The sequence below is a fragment of the Curcuma longa genome, chromosome 4 (assembly GCF_044706935.1).
Source record: "Curcuma longa cultivar G26 ecotype Majalengka, Jawa Barat chromosome 4, ITB_CL_G26_1.1, whole genome shotgun sequence".
In the NCBI taxonomy this organism is placed as follows: domain Eukaryota; kingdom Viridiplantae; phylum Streptophyta; class Magnoliopsida; order Zingiberales; family Zingiberaceae; genus Curcuma; species Curcuma longa.
Window position 1 is genome coordinate 11,169,656 of NC_133864.1, and position 17,837 is coordinate 11,187,492.

General features: G+C 38.0%; 2 protein-coding genes and 1 pseudogene across 2 annotated transcripts; 2 read left to right on the forward strand and 1 right to left on the reverse strand.

Moving 5' to 3' along the window:
• Nucleotides 1-1,114: 1,114 nt before the first annotated feature.
• On the reverse strand, nt 1,115-7,147 carry LOC141826637 (sucrose-phosphate synthase-like). Its single transcript, XM_074713903.1, is given in 13 exon segments — nt 1,115-1,589; nt 2,017-2,144; nt 2,212-2,900; nt 2,903-3,209; nt 3,294-3,356; nt 3,439-3,492; nt 3,574-3,750; nt 4,117-4,248; nt 4,326-4,457; nt 4,711-5,409; nt 5,496-5,559; nt 6,139-6,371; nt 6,564-7,147. Coding segments are annotated over 13 exon segments (3,252 nt in total). The 5' UTR covers nt 6,849-7,147; the 3' UTR covers nt 1,115-1,300.
• A 2,519-nt stretch (nt 7,148-9,666) lies between these two features.
• Nucleotides 9,667-13,128, forward strand: LOC141826673 (uncharacterized). The gene is made up of 4 exons (XM_074713943.1): nt 9,667-9,817; nt 10,510-10,709; nt 11,681-11,910; nt 12,774-13,128. The coding sequence occupies exons 1-4, from the start codon at nt 9,726-9,728 to the stop codon at nt 13,050-13,052; spliced, it is 801 nt and encodes a 266-aa protein (XP_074570044.1). The 5' UTR covers nt 9,667-9,725; the 3' UTR covers nt 13,053-13,128.
• Nucleotides 13,129-15,526: 2,398 nt separating this feature from the next.
• On the forward strand, nt 15,527-17,817 carry LOC141826672 (squamosa promoter-binding-like protein 16; annotated as a pseudogene).
• The last annotated feature ends 20 nt before the right edge of the window (nt 17,818-17,837 follow it).

Consider the following 17,837-nt stretch of genomic DNA (forward strand, 5'->3'; position numbering starts at 1 on the left):
GAAGGCATATTGCTTGCTTATTCAGCATCAGATAATTTTCCCAATGTTAATGGTCAATTATGAAAACACTGAAGTATTAAAAGTTGAGTGCATATCCAGGGATTATTAGTTGAGGGTTTCAATCATATACAGCATGCCTAGCAGTGAGAGATGCAGGATGGCAAGGATTTGGTACTTCGTCGACAACAATGACTAGTATGTGAATTTTTCTGCAATTTTACTTACTCAACAATAAACTTGTTCATGGAAGCTATGTAATTTCCTTATGTCTTGACCACAACTCTTATGAAGGATAACAGGTGCAAATTTGAAGTAATGAATATGTTAACGAAGTTCTTCAATGCTCCTTTTATGCCTGTTTTATTAGAGGTAATAGGTTGCACAATCAAAATTTTCTTGGGCACTCATGATGGAAATGTTCCCTTAAAGTCAATCCTTGCTATAATTTAGGCCAAAACATGGCCTAGGTTTGGGTTCAATTTGGATTGAATTTTGATTTAAATCAAGCCTAACACAAAATTTTCATGCTATACATCTGTTTAGATTCACAAAATATACCCCTAAAGCTTATGGCTAGATCTTTGAAGCACACAATTAAGTCTTTGGCTTCCAACCAAACCTCTGGACCTCATAATTAAATTGGATTTCACAACTCCTCTAACCTCATCACTTTATCTACCAGAATTTTAACATACAAAAAAGTATTAACAATTTTGTGACAATTAGGAAAACTATGAACATAATACACGAACACACTAAGAACATCTGTTGGACCTACCAAAGATGCAACAAAAAATTACACTTTCCCATGTTTTAGAGGTCACAGTTCAATAGAATGTATATTCTGGGTTCAAATCAGGATCTATTTTTTTAAAATGTATTTTAACAAACGTAATACCATTTATATATGAATATAAACAAATTTAACAAGATAATACAATTTGAAAAAGAACTAAGTTATCATAAGGAATCAGAACTGTTATTTAGTATGATCAAATTTCACTCAGTTTTCTATTTTTGATCATTTCAGTGCAGCCACCTATATCAGACAAGCATAGAAACTCAAAAGAGAAGTCCATAACCTACCTACTAAAGATTAATTTGCAAATTGGGATGCTAGTAATGCTATAGAAAAAGTAATTTGTTTATGAACATCAAGTCACATCTCATTATGTTCATGAGATCTGACTTCTTTTCACATATACCTATATCATGAATAAACTTGAATGTGAGGGCATCTGATTGCAATTATAAGTTAAAAGACATTATTCGTTTGCAAAACTACTGACTCATTAATTGCTCACATTCCAGAGGCAGCTTTGGTTGCTTCTTTTAGTGCACTCATGATCTCCCCTGCAACAATTCCATGGTCAGTATAGACAATGAGTGGGCTCTCCGATGGAACTATGTCTTCCTTCTGGTAGCTCCCAGCAGTTCTCTGCAACTCCTCAGAACTCTTCTCCACAATCCCTTTCATGATCACAGTCTTGTGGTTTCCTGATATGAGCCCCTCATGATCTGTATCACCTCCTTCTCCAAGAATCACGTACATATTTGTAACACTAAGGCCCCATCGAACAAATAAATACCTACACACATTCATCAACATGATACCCATTAATTAATTGGTTGATGCATGCTCTACTAGATAATTTTCAGCAGGGAAGCTGCTTAGAAGGTTTTAGTTTTCCCAGTCAACCTCATTAAGAGTGGCATGCAAGGATCTATGATTTGAAATGTTATCCCAGCATAAACCATAACCCACAAACTTCTTTAGATTAGAAATAGGCAGTGCCGTTTACCCCTGGCAGTCAGTCTTGGTATAGCTCATTGATACTGAAACTCTCTAGATGCAGCCTTTAACAAGTCTATTAAACCTAATTGAAGTTTCTAATTATCAACAATGCCAAACCTTTTGAAAATAAAAACTGAGGGCTATTGAAATCTGCTCTTAAAAATGACAAATCTGATGCAATTGCATATTACATACACACAATGGAGATGCATTTTTCCTACCTCAATGCTTGAGATCGAGATGCCAGCAGAGGAACAACCTGCAACCTTGTAGAGTTCCTGCAATACATGGCATGGCATCGGAGTCCTCGCATTCTGAGCTTTTGACGAAGATCGTCAACGCGCTTTGCCTGGGGTAGTAATCTTATATGTCAGATGCGCTTTGTGCACATAAAACCAGATTTTTCTACAATTTACCTTGGTTTTATCTTTGACCATGAATGAAACACAGTGAGGGTTGCTGGAGTTTGCATCTTCTACTATGATGACAGTGGACTTTTCAGATGCTTTATTATCCTGACCGTCTTGAAAGTTCATCAGTTTTGTCAATGTCCTCTTCACACCATCATATCCCCAGCGGTAATCAATGTGTGTGGCATAATCAGGATCTGCACACAACTTTCCTTCTGCATCCATGCACTGAGCAGTGCCTGGATAATAAACTTCACTACCGCTGCTGCATATAAGAGCATCAAAATCTGTTGCAGGGATCTTTACTAACTTCAATAAGGCAAGAACCTCTGAAATGGACATGGCAGTTGAGAGAGCAAAGCCTGAAATCTTCGACATTTGAGAATCTGATCTGATGGCCTTAAACACCTCCTGTATTACCTGCAGCATCTTCTTATCAGGAGCACCACTACTGTCATAAGAATCAACAGCTATAACAAATAGCCGCCGCCGCCTTCGGAGAAGAGGGTACTTGTTAATGGTAGATCCTGAAACCTCACTTTGCTTCTTGCCACTGTCAACACCCTGTGGTTCAGGTGCCTGTTTCTTGATCTTGCTCATGATTCTCTTCACTTGATCTTGCAGCTCTGGGTCACTCTTTCCAGCTCCAACCTTCTCTAGTTCAACTGGGTCAAACTCAAGGGAACCACCGAGCAAGCTTTTTCACCATCCACCGAAAGCCTAAGTGATGACTCATGTACATCCCTTAGAGAGTCGCCATAAGATTCCTCAACAGCCATGTCATCTGTGGGAGTGTCTGTTTTCCATTGTGGATATCTCATCCTGCACGCAGCCACTTTAGTGAGATATGTCCTGCAATGCTCAGGCCATGAGAAGAGATGAATATTTCGCCATCCGTTTTTCCTACACTCATGCCACAGGTTCTTTTCTGAAACCAGCTTCAGAAGTGCATCAGCTATAGCCTTCTGGTCATGTGGGTCCACAAGCAATCCATTATTCAATGCCTGATGCAATGAAAACTAATAAGACTCTGTACTTCGAAAGTGATATAGTGGCTGCATTGTGATAGAGAAAGGAGATATGTTTACCCTATGAATGTCAACAGGACCTCCATTCTTTGTGGCCACCATAGGGAGTCCATGTGCAGCCGCCTAGATGTTGCCCCAAGTATATGATTCATGGTCAGACAATCGTAAAGATAGCTTCAGTTATGCCAACATATATCACACATACCTCAATTAAGGTAAGACCAAAAGGCTCAACTAGAGCAGGATTAATGAAAACTCCCTGCGAATTAAAGTAACTTCAACTTAGCTAGTAAGTTTTTCAAATCAGTCATAAAATAAATTCACAAGAATCACACTCAACCTTTGTTTTTGCTGCAAGCCTGTAGATTTCTGGAACATCAGACTGCTTATGATGCTTTGGGTATGCCACATATCCATATAGGTCATACTTGTCAATTAGCTTCAATGCTGTTGTTAAGACACTGGCATTGCCTGCAGGCATCTCATCTATGTTGTCTCTGTTCCCCATAATTAGGGTCTGCAAATAGAAGAAATGATAATGACTGTGCTATATTTAATGAAACATTTTTCAGCAAAGCCATTTTTATCTTTTCTACAACCATTCAGTTGTGCAAAAGCTATGCTATTGTAGAAAAAATTAAGAATGCACTAGATAAGTATTGTTTCTGAATGATTTCGTGTTTACATCCATAGTTCATGTGATTCAGCTAAAACTTTACATCATATTGTCCAGATAAATGTTCATGTCAATGATGAGAGAATGTTTCCTCTGAAAGGAATTGCATTTTTAGGTCATGTATGAATTCACTCAATCTTCAACCAAAAACAATATTACACTAGCACATAGACATGACACATGAACAAGTTAAGAAATGGTCCTCACAAGATTAGCGAGTTCTCTCAATGGTCGGCATTCTCCAAATGCTTTCAGAAGGGTGGTGATGTTCTTCTTAGGATCAGGCCTTGATAAAGCCAAGATCATAGGTTTGTGAGGATTTGTGAAGAAACGCATAACCTGCAGAAATGGTACTTTATTGCTTCTTGAACACAGGGATCACTAGATGTATTTCAAAATGAGATGAGAGTATTTGCCTCGGCCCATATAGGCGGAACTGATCTAGGTGAAGCTCCATCTACACCAATAATGTCTTTTAAGTCTCCATCGGTCTCAGTTGTGTCTTCCTGAATTGCAACACTACTGAAATCCATCCCAGGAGGAATCACCTGCAATGTTATAGCACAATTAGCAAACTTTTGCATAACTGCAGTACTCAAGTTGCTATATTTAATGAACAATCTTCTTAGAAGTTGAAATCAAAATGCTTTATCAAACTTATTCTATCAGAAGGTAAGTATTCTCTTGCTAAAGAGAAGATTGTAAATATTCTTGTAGATATATTCCATACTGCTCATAACTGGTGAAATTATATTTTCTTGTTATCTTTGTTTTTGTAGGTGTGAATTTAGGAATGCTTACCACCATCCTTGGCATGTATCGGCCATGGCAGTTGACCCCCCTTCTAGCCCGTGCCCTTAGCACTCGCTCAAGCTTGACATCGAAGCCATCATACAATCCCCATTGCTCATCAATCTCCTGCTTTGTGCTTGTGATGACAAGTTCAGACGTGTCCAAGGAGAGCTCCTCTGCTTCAATGCGCCTCATGATCTTATAAGTTGCATTTATGTCTTCTTTCGATTGACGGCCCTGCTTGAGAAGTTGCTCCAGTTTGTTCCTCCCTAGAGAGTGGCCTGTGAGGACCATGGGAACGTTCAAGGCCCCAGAAAGAAGAGCAGCCACATCACCTGCATCAGCATAATGGCCATGGATCACATAGGGCCACACTGGATGCCCTCCACCAACTTGCTCTCCCAAGACCTTTGCCATATTGAGGATGTGTGCTAGAGCTCCATCAACAAATTCTTGCAGGTATGGCCAAAGAAGCTCTTTGCGCAGGTACTCGTCTCTCGGGCCACAAGGTATCCGAATGATGTAAGCTCCAGCACTCTCACCCACATCATTCCCCTCTGCATCATAAGAACCTGATGTCAACATCTCCGTAGGCTCCCCGTAGCTCCAGTCCACATCAGGGGATGTTATCTGGCGAGTGAAAAGATCGACCCTATAGACACCGGGCATCATGGATAGTGCTCGAGCAAGTTCCACCACATACTTCACCTGTAAGTTCCATGCAATATTCTCAACCACCTCCCACATGAAAAATTAGAATTCCAATGAACATATAGGGATAATATTGCTTTTACCTGGCCACCAGTATCTGAATCCCGACCTAATTCCATGTTTTCTCCTCGAACTAGGCCATGCAAGCTGACAAATTGCAACAATAATTGACAGATACCCAACTCTTTTTTTACTGTGACTATAAGTTTTGATTACTTGTATACTGGTTGCTTAAACTTCTAGCTTGAACTCATATGTACATTAACTAGCTAATGACATTGGAAACAGGTATATGCCGCTTACTATTTCCTCCCTGTGTACATGCCAAAGAGTAACATTTATTTACCTTCAAAGGATCCTACTTGTATTGCTGAACTCTACAATGATCTCGAATTGCAATCTAAGGCGTCCATTGAAGATTGACACAAGTCTTTTGTGTTTACAAGGTCCACTTAGATCTGCACCACCAACTTCACATGAACTATCTTTTCTTATGGCTTCCAAGACATTAAAAGTGTGACACAATTTCAACTTTGTGCCATAAATACGCCAAACTAGTGGGTTCTGCTCGATATGTAGTTGAGATTATTGTATCTAAATTTTATTAGATATCGTAAGCAAGCATTTTTTTTTTCATGGATGAAATATGGCATAAATTCTTTGTTTTGACAGGAATCTGCATTCCAGGTGTTTGGGAGACTTCACCAAAGGCGGCTATTCATGTACCTGATGAGCACAATGTAGAGCTTTTTCTCTTTGTTGTCATCAGACCAGACTTGGAGATCAGACACATTCCTCTGGAACTTCTTTCTGGGCGTATCACTTTGCTGCAACTCACCCACCGTATCGCCCTTCTCGCCCTCCGACAGATCCTCGGACATGTCCTCGGTGGCATCTCTCCGGCCCTGCTCCCGCTCCCATCGCCGGCTTGCTGTCCTTTGAGTATCCTCCCATTCCAGCTGCAATCAGCAGTTCAAATTCCAGAGTAAGATCATTTTTTTTTTCCATTGGAAACCGACCAAGGCGATTCCTTTTGATCGACTCTGTGTTGCAAGTATAAGCATAGATCGCGAACGAATTTGATCTCGCGACTTTAACTATTACTGTATCAATGAATAGAAGATGCGGAGGAAAAAGGCAATTTTTATTGCCTGCTTCTTCTTGCGGGCGAGGTGCCAGATTCGCCAGCACATGTTCTCGAGGCGAGAGCTGCGCTCGCGGGAGTTGCGGGTGGCGACGACCTTGATCCAGGTGCGGTGGAGGTCGGTCTCGTCGACGCCGATGACGACCTCCTCGACGAAGTACTTGGTGGGGTTGAAGTGGACGCCCACCGGCGCGGTCGCGGACGCCGACGCGGCCTTCTGGTCGTCCGCCACCGCACCGCCGGAGTCCAGTATCGCCTCCAGGTAGCCGTTGATCCATTCATTGCCCGCCATGGCGACCTCTCACTGTAAGTTCACTCTTCCCAAGGCTTTATTATACTAATATCCTTCGCCTCCAATCAATTGCTGAATTGCATCTTGCTTCTTCTCCGGTCGATCGATCGATATGTGAGGAAGAGGATAAGGCATCGATTGGTCGAAAAGGTTTGTCCGAGGATTGTGGAGGAGGAGGAGAAGGAGGAGGAGGAGAGGAGGTGGAATGGAGAGATAAGAAAATGATCTATTTGCTACGCTGCATCCACGCAGCTAGCGCGATTTACATTAAATGTGTGTTGTCTGACGAAGGAAGGAAGGGAGCGAGGGAGGGGAAGTGAAGGGCAGGAAAGGGAAGGGAAGGGGATTTATAGTGAGTGGTGCTGAGTTAGGAAAACCAGATATGGAGAGGGGTACGTGCCAAAATGTGGGACCACCTACAGCGTCGCAACTCTCAACGTTGCTCGACTTCCCATTATTATTATTATTATTATTATTATTATTATTATTATTTTCCTTTAATTTTATTAACTCAACTCTCAACGCTGTTTAATGATTTTGATCAAATTAAAATAATATAATAATTTTTATTAAGTTAGATTTAAAATTTGAGTTATTTTAATATGTTATAGGCTTGTCATAATCGATATTAAAAATATATCTTTTTAAAATCTTTGATTTCGATTTGGTGATTGGTTAATTAGTTTTTTTCCTTTTTAAATCTTGGCTAAAATTTTAGGGTTACTGAAAATATTTTCCCCGCTTGAAATTTGATGTTAAGATTTAATTATGCATTGGTTACTGCTAAATATATATTTAATTTTTTTAATATGTAATCCGTTTTTTTACAATTTTAAACTTAAAGTTGCATTCTCAAATAATATTATAGAATATCTTCTAAGAAAAGGCAAAAGAAAATCTCACAATAATTTATTCATTTTTATTGTATGATTGCATGTATATCCATGGATTGAACTGTAGTTTGAGCTTGCAGTCTACGGCTAATGACGAGCCTCTTTTGTTTTTTTGTTAAAGAAATAAAAAAATAAATAGAATTTAAAAAAATTAAAGAAATTGATCCATTTTGTAGCGTTGCATTTGATACACGCTATAAAGCTACACGCCACTCGAATGTAACCTTCCTTACATGTACCCACGGGTAGCGAAAAAATATGACCTGCAATTTATTCAGGATTTAATATACTAGAAATTTAAAAAATTTATGATGTTGAATTGTTCGTTAAAATTTATTTATATTTTTTAATTTATTTTAATGATGAATAAAGTTTTTTTATGAAATTGAATTGATGATCGTAAGATTATTTGAATCATAAAAATTGGATAATTAAATTATCAATAAAAAAGTAACAAAAAAAATATGACTCACAGTTTATTCAGGACACGACACATCAGATAAGTTAATATTAATTAGGCAAACATCAAAAGCGACTTTGTTTTATTGGTACCGTTAAAATTAAGAGAGATTTTTTAATAATTAAAATAACATCATATTTTATATTTTATCATGAGAATATTCTTATTATAATATCAAAATACTTTAATAATATTATTAAAATGTATAATAGTCAACTGGTGAAATTAAATTTACTTAAATTGTTCCAATTTAATCAAAATTACTCGAAATATTTTATATCTATTTAATTTAAGTCAATATTCATCAATAGTATATTATAACAATTATATTCCATAATTATTATATCATATGCATAAGTGTTGGTTAATAACATATTATAATCATTATAAATCATAACTATTATAATATGTTATAATATGTGTATGGCATTTCAAGTATTAAAATGGAGAGTGTTTTTCCATGATTCTAATAAAAAACAGTTGCCTTTTTTATTTTTTATTTTTTGCCATATTAATTTTTATTTTCCATTTGAAGAGCAAATCTAGAAAGTTTAAAAGATTTCAAGGAATACATTTGAGAAATATAATAAATTATGGAACAAAACAAAAAAATAAAATTGTCTCACTCAAAAATTCCAAAATTTTGTCATCTCAATCTCCCAATTGCATATTTTTATTAATAAACGAACATAATGGCCGCCTCTCCTCACTCTCAAGAAAATGATATTTTGGCACAACACTTTCCTGGGATAAGAAGCAAAGGATCATAAATGATAGTAAAATTGATCGCGTGGGATCGTTGGATAATAAATTTTACCTTTTGCTTCTTAAAAGAAAGATGAACTTTTTAAAAAATAAATTAAGAGAAAAGTATTTATCTACGCACATTCTTTTGATAATTTCAAGATTGAGAGGTCAGTGGTGATCATGTTACAATAATCGCACAATCTCGATCATGAAAGCTTAGCTTAGACTAGCCTAGTGGCCACCAATGGTCGAGATTGACTAGTCCACAACCGCATAACTACATCAAAATTTAATGCCTCATCGATGATGAAGAACACATGCATAACTACATCAAAATTTCCTAAGCTATATATATATATATATTAAATTTAAAATATAATATTAAATTATTTATATTGTTTTGAAACTAAGATTATTGTTATTATTATTATTATCATGTAAATGTAAGAAATTTAATTAATAATTTCATAACTTTTATCTTTTTTTTTAAATTCCCCTGATTTATTTTCTTTTATTTTTTCAAGCACACATAAATAACTATGACGTCATGGGCCATGACCCGACCGTTTGGAGCCTTACCGGATTCGGCACGAGGGATCGATCTAACGGACCCGGCCATTCTGATTCACACCGCTACCGTCACGCGTGACGCACGCAGTTGGCGAGAAACCAACTATAAAGGAGCAGCTTTACAGAAAAGAGTCAAAGACTCGGCGGCCGATCGTGAACCCTCGTTTCGATCTTCGCTTCTCTGCTATTCCGAGATTGGCGGCGAGGATGGTGGATCGGGGGAAGAGAGTCTTGTTGACGTCAAGCGGGGATGAGATCTCCAAGGGCATCGCCTATCACTTGGCCAAATCTGGTTGCAGGTGCCTATTTCTTCGTTCCTTTGACCCTTGCTTCGATCTTTCGTCAGTTTTAAATATGAGGCTGACTTGTATGCGATCTTGCGCGTTAACGGGTTTTGATGGAATTCTATGGGTTATCTTTGCCTCTTTGGGTTTTGTACATTAGGGAACTTAGATTCATGGACCATGTTTGACGCATGGAGTGCCTGGAGAAGTTGCATCAGACTAGATAGCTAAAACTTCTGAACTTGGAGATTGAATCGGGGGGGGGGGGGGGGGGGGGGGGGGGGGGTGTGAAGTTTGGAGGGATCAGCATGATTCTGCATTTGATATCCATTTTTTCCAATCTCAGGAACATGTGATTGTATCTGTGATAAATACCTGTATTAGGTTCCTTGTTGCGATGGTGTTTGGTCAAATCAGTTAGGTGGACTATGTGCATACTACAAATTTACTGGTTTTTTAGATCGCTTATCAGCTATTTAAAACACATTGCATCTGTTTCTATTTCTTCAATGTTTATATTCATTTTTTGGGCAATCATGTTACATGTTGTGCTTTCCCCAAAGGAAAAATGACCTGTAAATTAAGCCAACTTAATTGTTTTTTACATGAATTTAATTAAACTTAACACTATTTCCATTTCAGAATTAAGTCCTCACTTTGCTGCTTAAAAACTTATTCTGATTCTACTGGTTGCTATGTTATAATAGCTTGGTTTTGCTGGGTAATGAGAGTCTACTACAGAAAATGGTAGAGGATTTACTGAGATCCTTAAATGGACCCGCTTTGGTCAAAGTGGTTGGTTTGAATATGGAAGAAGATCATGAGGACATCTTTGATAAGGCTGTGGGTGTGGCATGGAGTATTTTCGGAACGATTGATGCGTTTGTCAATTGTTATTACTATGAAGGTAAATCAAGTATATTACCGTCATAAATTGATGAAATAGTTATTGCTATTCTTACCATACTATGTACTCTTTCATTAATACCATTGGCTAATGGTCAAACTTTAGTTATCATGAAATTTCTAATGTGAAAGAAACTTTTATTTTCATCTGTATTACAAGTATTCTCTCGATTGAAAAAATGAGTATCCTCGGTTTGGAAACCTAAGAATTGGGCTAGGCACAATACACTTTTTTTTTAAAAAAAAAGAGAAGGTGCTTGGAATGAAAATTTTATGGAGTTTATCAAGTGGGTTGTGCATCATCATGCTGTTCTGAATTCTAAGAAAGTAAAATTAGGAATTTGTTTATCAGAAAATATCAGATGCTTAGATAGTTCTCTACAAGTGTCGCCAATGTTGGTTCTCTTATGAAATATGAGAGACTAATAAAATGCTAGTGTTTAATTTATACTTTTACCTTATGGCATACTGGAACCAAAAGTGCCATAAAAATTGACCTACTATTTAGCTTGGGTGTAAGCATTTTGGGCCAATAGTTGCACCCAACACAATGAATGGATTAATTTTCTCATCTAGATAGGTGCCCAACCACTAACCCAAAGCTTAAATGGAAGTTAATGGTAACTCACTCACCTAATTTTATAAAACCCTTTCATTAGCCCACAAATTATCATGTGAAATTAAACTAAGGTGTCACTTTATCAAATCATGACACTTTTAACTAACTGGGTAAAATCAATAGCATTTTTCACCAAACCTACTCATTAAACTCTTTAGTAGACCGGAAAATGTTTGTTGAAATCCTATTATAGAAGCCTACACAAAAAAAAATCCTATCAGTAATTTATAACTTGATGATGCATTCGTGTTAATTTTTTTATCCTGGTATTTTGAGCTATTTTTTTTGTTTGTTTCTGATGATCACTAGAGGACCTTTATGTTGATAAATATCTGTCTTTCCCTTTTGAACAGGTAAAATGCAAGAATGTCTACAAGTGACTGAACAGGAGTTCAGAAAGACAGTGAAAATTAATTTTATGGCGCCATGGTTTCTTCAAAAAGCAGTTGCAAAGCGGATGAGAGATTGTAAAACAGGAGGATCTATTGTTTTCATATCCCAAATATTAGGGGCAGAAAGAGGCTTATATCCAGGTGCTGCTGCCTATGGCTCAAGTTTGGCTGCTGTACAACAATTGGTTCGAGTAAGTATATTTTAGCTCTACATTCAACATTAGCTTATTACCTTTTGGTTGGATGCTGCAATTTTTTTCTTCTGGAAGTGCAAATTCAGATCAAGATGAACAAATTTGAAATACTTTGCATGCAGAGACATAGTTGTTGTCATTTTGCATGCATTGCAGTTGTTTCTTGCCTAAAAAGGAAAGTACTAGAAGAAACCAAACACTTAACATGAAAAACAATTGACTGTATCATAATACTCGTTTCAACTTATTTATACAAGTTATGACTTGTAATGTTGTTCAAGGTGATTATGCACGTCCTTTACAAGGCATAGAAACATGAGAATTTACCCTGAAAATACTTTCTATGATGACATGTTGAGCAATCAGTTTAAATGAATAGAACAATGTTAGCCCTTTGACGACATCAACCTTAACTATCCGATATGGAAACAAACAATGAACTAATTATGTGGTTTAGGAGTTTGAAGAATGATGCAGGACTCTTAGGAGACAAGTGGTACAAGAGGATGGAAGTAGATTAAGAAAATGGCGAGGAGGTAAGTAGCTTGAGTAGTCTGGATATATGTGGTCGAAAGAGGAGTACTAGCAAGTATAAATGTAGCATATGCTTCAAGGCCTTTGATAAATGGAAAGCCTCATACACTTTTTATAATTCCAACCAAATTAAAGTTTTCATGCCCCTTGTGGATATGTAATGAATTCTATTAGTCTCAGTACAACTTTTTTATGTTCCGATCTTAGCACACTTTAATAGAAAAAGAATGTCATTTATAGCAAGATTCACGCATCACAGGTAGAATAAGTGTATGTCTTGCAATTCTATCCTCCTTTTCTTTTCTAAATCTCCCTCACCATTGCAGTTATCAGCCATGGAGATTGGTAAGTACAATATCCGAGTCAATGCCATTGCCCGCGGTTTGCACTTGGACGATGAGTATCCTCGTTCAGTTGGGAAAGACAAGGCCGAGAAGTCTACACAAGATGTAATGCCGCTGTTGAGATGGCTCGATCCAAAAAACGACCTCGCTTCGACCGTGATATACTTGGTGGGAGACGACTCGCGATACATGACTGGCACGACCATCTTCGTGGACGGAGCTCAATCCATTGTAAGGCCTAGGATGCGCTCTTACATTTAGGTTAGGTTAGTGCAGGTTGCTCCGAGTGTGCTATTTCCATTAGTCCAATAAATTTTCACTCCTGTTTATTATTTAATGGGCAAAGGATGACAAGATAAATAACCTAGTCATGTGTTTTGATTGTTACAAAGTTCAAATCTGCCTTTGTGGCTGGTATACATCTTGAGTCGAACTCTTTCACCAGATAAGTTTGATAATGGATATTGTATCAAAATTATGTCAAAGTTCATCCAATGTCAAAGTTCATCCAACTATGAGTATTTCAGTATCATTTAGATTTAGCTTGGCACAATTTTTGGTTTCAAAGTTTTTCATTTTGATAAAGGAATTTGGTGAAAGACTTTGACTGAAAATCTGTTATTTGACATTTCTTATATTATGATACAATAACAATAGGTGGGATGTTGGATTGTCTGTCATGATCGATTTATATTTTTTGATTTATTTTATTGATTAATGAGAAATTTTTATAAATTTTATAGGATTGAATCGGTCATTTCTAAATTAATTAGATTAAAAAAATTAAGTCTATATTTTATTTGATTAGATGGGGTCAACTTTTTATTACTATTGAATATAACAAATTTTTTTTATCAAATATAATTAAAACCTTATTTGGAAATTTTAAAAAATATATTTCAAGAGAAAACTTTTATTTATCGTTTATTAAAAGTAAAGATATGTTTGATTTGGGATATTTTAGTAGTAGAAATTATATCTGCGATAGTTAGTCTATTAATTATTATAAAAAAGTGTTTTAGGAAAATTAAACTTAAAATAATTATGATCAGTCAAATACATTCTCTATAATATATTCTTATTTTCAAGATTAATAAAAAGACAATCTTTCAATTCCAAGAGAGTATTGGAACTTGAAATCTTGAACTTGATGTTTGACCAGTGCGAACTTTATAAATATCAATTTATTTTTTAGAATTCTTAAATCCATTTCATTGTTTTCCAAGAATGAAACATATTAATCTTAAAATAAATAGATAATAATAATATGTAAATCAATATTTAAACTTCACTTTGAATTGGATTTAGCCCTTCAATTAGAACTAAAGAGTGCTTCGAATAATTCTTAAATATATTTTTAACGATATTTTTGAATTTATTTAATAGTTAATTTGTGAGGTCAGATCGTATAAGATTAATCAGATCGTATAAATTGGATATCAAGCTGCAGATAATTGGATATCGAAATTAATAAAATGGTGGCTGAAGAAAGGCAGATATTGATGTTACATGCCAGGGACCTTGACCTAATCATTGACCTGACCCGCCCGTGGATATCAAAATTTATATAAAAAAAAGTGTTGAATGACATGTTGACCAATCACTGACCTGAATGAGCTGACCTACTTAATTCAACTATAATCAGTCCTTATCGAGCCAAACAAATCCAAAAGCTGATAGGAAGGTTTAGATTCATCAACTAAAATAAGTTTTAATTGATTGTTATATTCTTAGAATAAACAATCCGACTGAATTGGTTCAGGATTTCTATAAACTTCACAAGCATTCTGATGCATCGAAGCATCGCATTGCCACAAACAATCTCACTCACCAGACCGCGGTTGCTATCGATTGTTGGAGGACTGGAATTGGCTCCAAAATGATTCTTCTCCTGCTCCTGAAATTTCAATGGGCAAAGCAGAGAAGAACTAACTCCCACTCACTCGTTCGTTAAGCAAACTTGATCGATCGTCCCATTAAAGTAGGCGGCAGCAGCAGCAGATGAAGGCTTTGGCAAGGCAATAACGACCTTGGCAGGTTAGCTCCCCCTTTTCCCTTCACTTTGGCTGGTTCTTGTGTTGGGAATCCATGTCAGGGATTGAATGGCTGGAAAGCTTCACACCAAATCGGTCTCCTCCTGCTGTTGCAGATGTCGGCAAGTTCTGACACTGACACCGCCTCCTGCGCTTCTTGTCTCCCTCACCTCGCTGCCTTTTTGGTCGAAGGGCCTTTGCTTTCCGCACTGGCACTACCCTCTTTGATTTGTGTTGCCTCCCAGGTTTCTGCTTTTTTTTTTTTTCTTTGCCTGTTTCTTTGTTAAGGTTCCAGCTGCTTGAGCTTCTTCTCGCTTTGATCTTGGACTCTCTTCCTGTTCCTGTCGCTACGTTTCTTTCTTTTTTCTCGCATTGATCTTGGATTTTTTTTCTGCTTTCTTGGCGAAATCTTAATCTCTTCGAACTTTGTGGATGGAGGAGGAGGTAAAGGAGGCGCCTTTGTGAGGAGTGGCACTGAGAGAGAGAGAGAGAGAGAGAGAGAGACAGACGAGTACGGTATTATACCGTACCGAAATTTTCGGTATCGATAACGGTACGCAATTATTATTGTTCGGTATTTCGGTATAGCAACATTTTCGGTATAATACCGGATCAGTATACCAAAATTTTCAATAGCGACGAGAAAGAGACAGAGGCAGAGGAAAAGGGAGAGCCCTAGGGAAGAGTTTGGTGGTGGATTTCATGGATTGGGACCTCAAGATGCCGCCTTGGAACGCTTCCCAGTCGGCGGACAGCAACGCCGGGCTCAGCATCGGCTCCGTGGTCGCCGGCGCCGCCCGCGACTGCTCGGTCGATCTGAAGCTCGGCGGATTGGGCGAGTTCGGCTCCTCCTCGTCGTCCAGCAAGAGGAATGTTCGCCGAGCTGCCATGCCGGCGCAGTCGAAGCGGCCGCGGGCGCCTCCGGCCAGCGGCGGTGGCCAAGCGGCATCGTGCTTGGTGGACGGGTGCAGGGCGGATCTGGGCAAGTGCCGGGAGTACCACCGGCGGCACAAGGTCTGCGAGGCGCACTCCAAGACGCCGGTGGTGGTGGTCCGCGGCCAAGAGCAGCGCTTCTGCCAACAATGCAGCAGGTACTCCCTTTCTAGGGTTTTGTTTAACTGCTATGCAGCCATTAGACAGTGCTATAAGCTTCCTCACTGCATAAGACCTTATGAATGAGCTTTTTAGAACAATGATCATGCTCCTAATTGTTTGCTAACCAGTGAGAAACTCTCTGAAATCACATCTCCTATTGATGTTTTCTTGTTGCTATTTTCGCAATAGAATTCTTACCTATGACAACTGATTGATAACTGATCGATCCATCGACATTGCCAATCTGATCCCTGCATTGATACTGAAAGCTCGAGCTGCAAAGGAAAAAGATCAATCCAAGTATTCATATCCTGTTACTTTGTGGGAATCATTATAGTATAAGAGTACAAGAAACTAATATCAGAATTGTCCTATCCTCTATAATAAGTCTAGCCTCGGTGAATTCGTAGTGTAACGATCGGGCTTTATGTTTATACAAAGTTTCTTTCTTAACATTGCATCTCATGTTGTGATACAAGCATACAAGTTAAAACCCTTCGACTAGCACCTTGGTAAATAAGGATCTTGGCCCCTTGGAATGAGTTGTGTTGTATAATACCATAGGTATGGTGATCAATGGTCGATGCTAGGTTGAGGATTCAAGGTTCACTAACTTGTTATCGACTATTATGTCAAGCCTGTGTCTATTGAGCTAAGTTTGGTGATAACATAACTAGTAACCGGTTTGTAGTCAACATATTTGTATGTTTAGGACGAAGATGGTCAGCATGTTATACTCCTAGGCCATGTAAGCACTGCAAAGACGAGATATAACATTGAAGTCGAGAAGTTTTTGGTCGACAAAAGTGTTTCTTGTCAAAGTTGAAAATGTAAGGAAAATGATTTTCCCTTTTGAACAAAGAGGGAAACCTTGTTTATGGCACCATTTGCTAACCTTCATTTAGGCTACTAGTCCATTTCTTGGATTGTATAGCACTAGCATGTTGGTTGAATCATTGGTATTGAGACTTCTTTACCAATTAGATTCTTCAAAAGTTCTGAAAAAAAAACACTATTCAGAAATTCAGTATTCTTCTTTTTTACCTCTGCAGATTTCATTTGCTAGAAGAATTTGACGAGGTAAAACGGAGCTGCAGAAAACGTCTTGATGGGCACAATAGGCGTCGAAGGAAACCCCAGACTGTTTCGGTGAATCCAGGGAACTTGTTTCCAGATCACCATGGTTTCTCTCATTCTCTAAATAGATTCATTTTGGCCAAGTGACTTGAATCAATTGAATTTGGATGATCATTCTTCCCTTTTTCATGTGTACAATGCTTGGCAGGGATTTCTTCCTATCCTCAAATATTTCCAACTGCTACAACAGATTCCGACTGGTCTAGAATGATCAAAACTGAGGACGATACGATCTATTCTCCACAGTTTGTCATCCAGCAACAGTTTTTGGATTGGACTTATGGCTTTAGCAAGGAAAGAAAGCAAATTACATGTTTTCGGGACGAAGAGACTACAATCCAAACTTCGGCAAATCAGTTGAATTTTAGGACAGCTCTTCCCTATGGAAGCAACGGCAGCAGCAAGATGTTCATCGATGGGCTAGCTCAAGTCTGCGACTCTGATTGTGCTCACTCTCTTCTGTCATCACCGAATCAAACTTCCAACAGCCGTATGGTGTCACCAGCCGAACGGCTAGCTCAACCTCTTGCTTCAAGTTTGCAGTACAATGATTTCCTACACTACTCTCTCCCTCCGATACCGGCTCCCCACAATGTCACACCTGCTGAATTTTCGTGTGCCGAGGGATAGAGGAGCAGAATGCAGATACAGTACTAGTGCATGATCAGGCTAATGGTTCAGACTGTTGTAGCATCTTTCATGTGGGTGAAGAAGGCTCTTCAGAATCAGCATGCGTAGCTCTACCATTCGCCCGGCCGTAGTTTTCGTTTCAGATACTTCT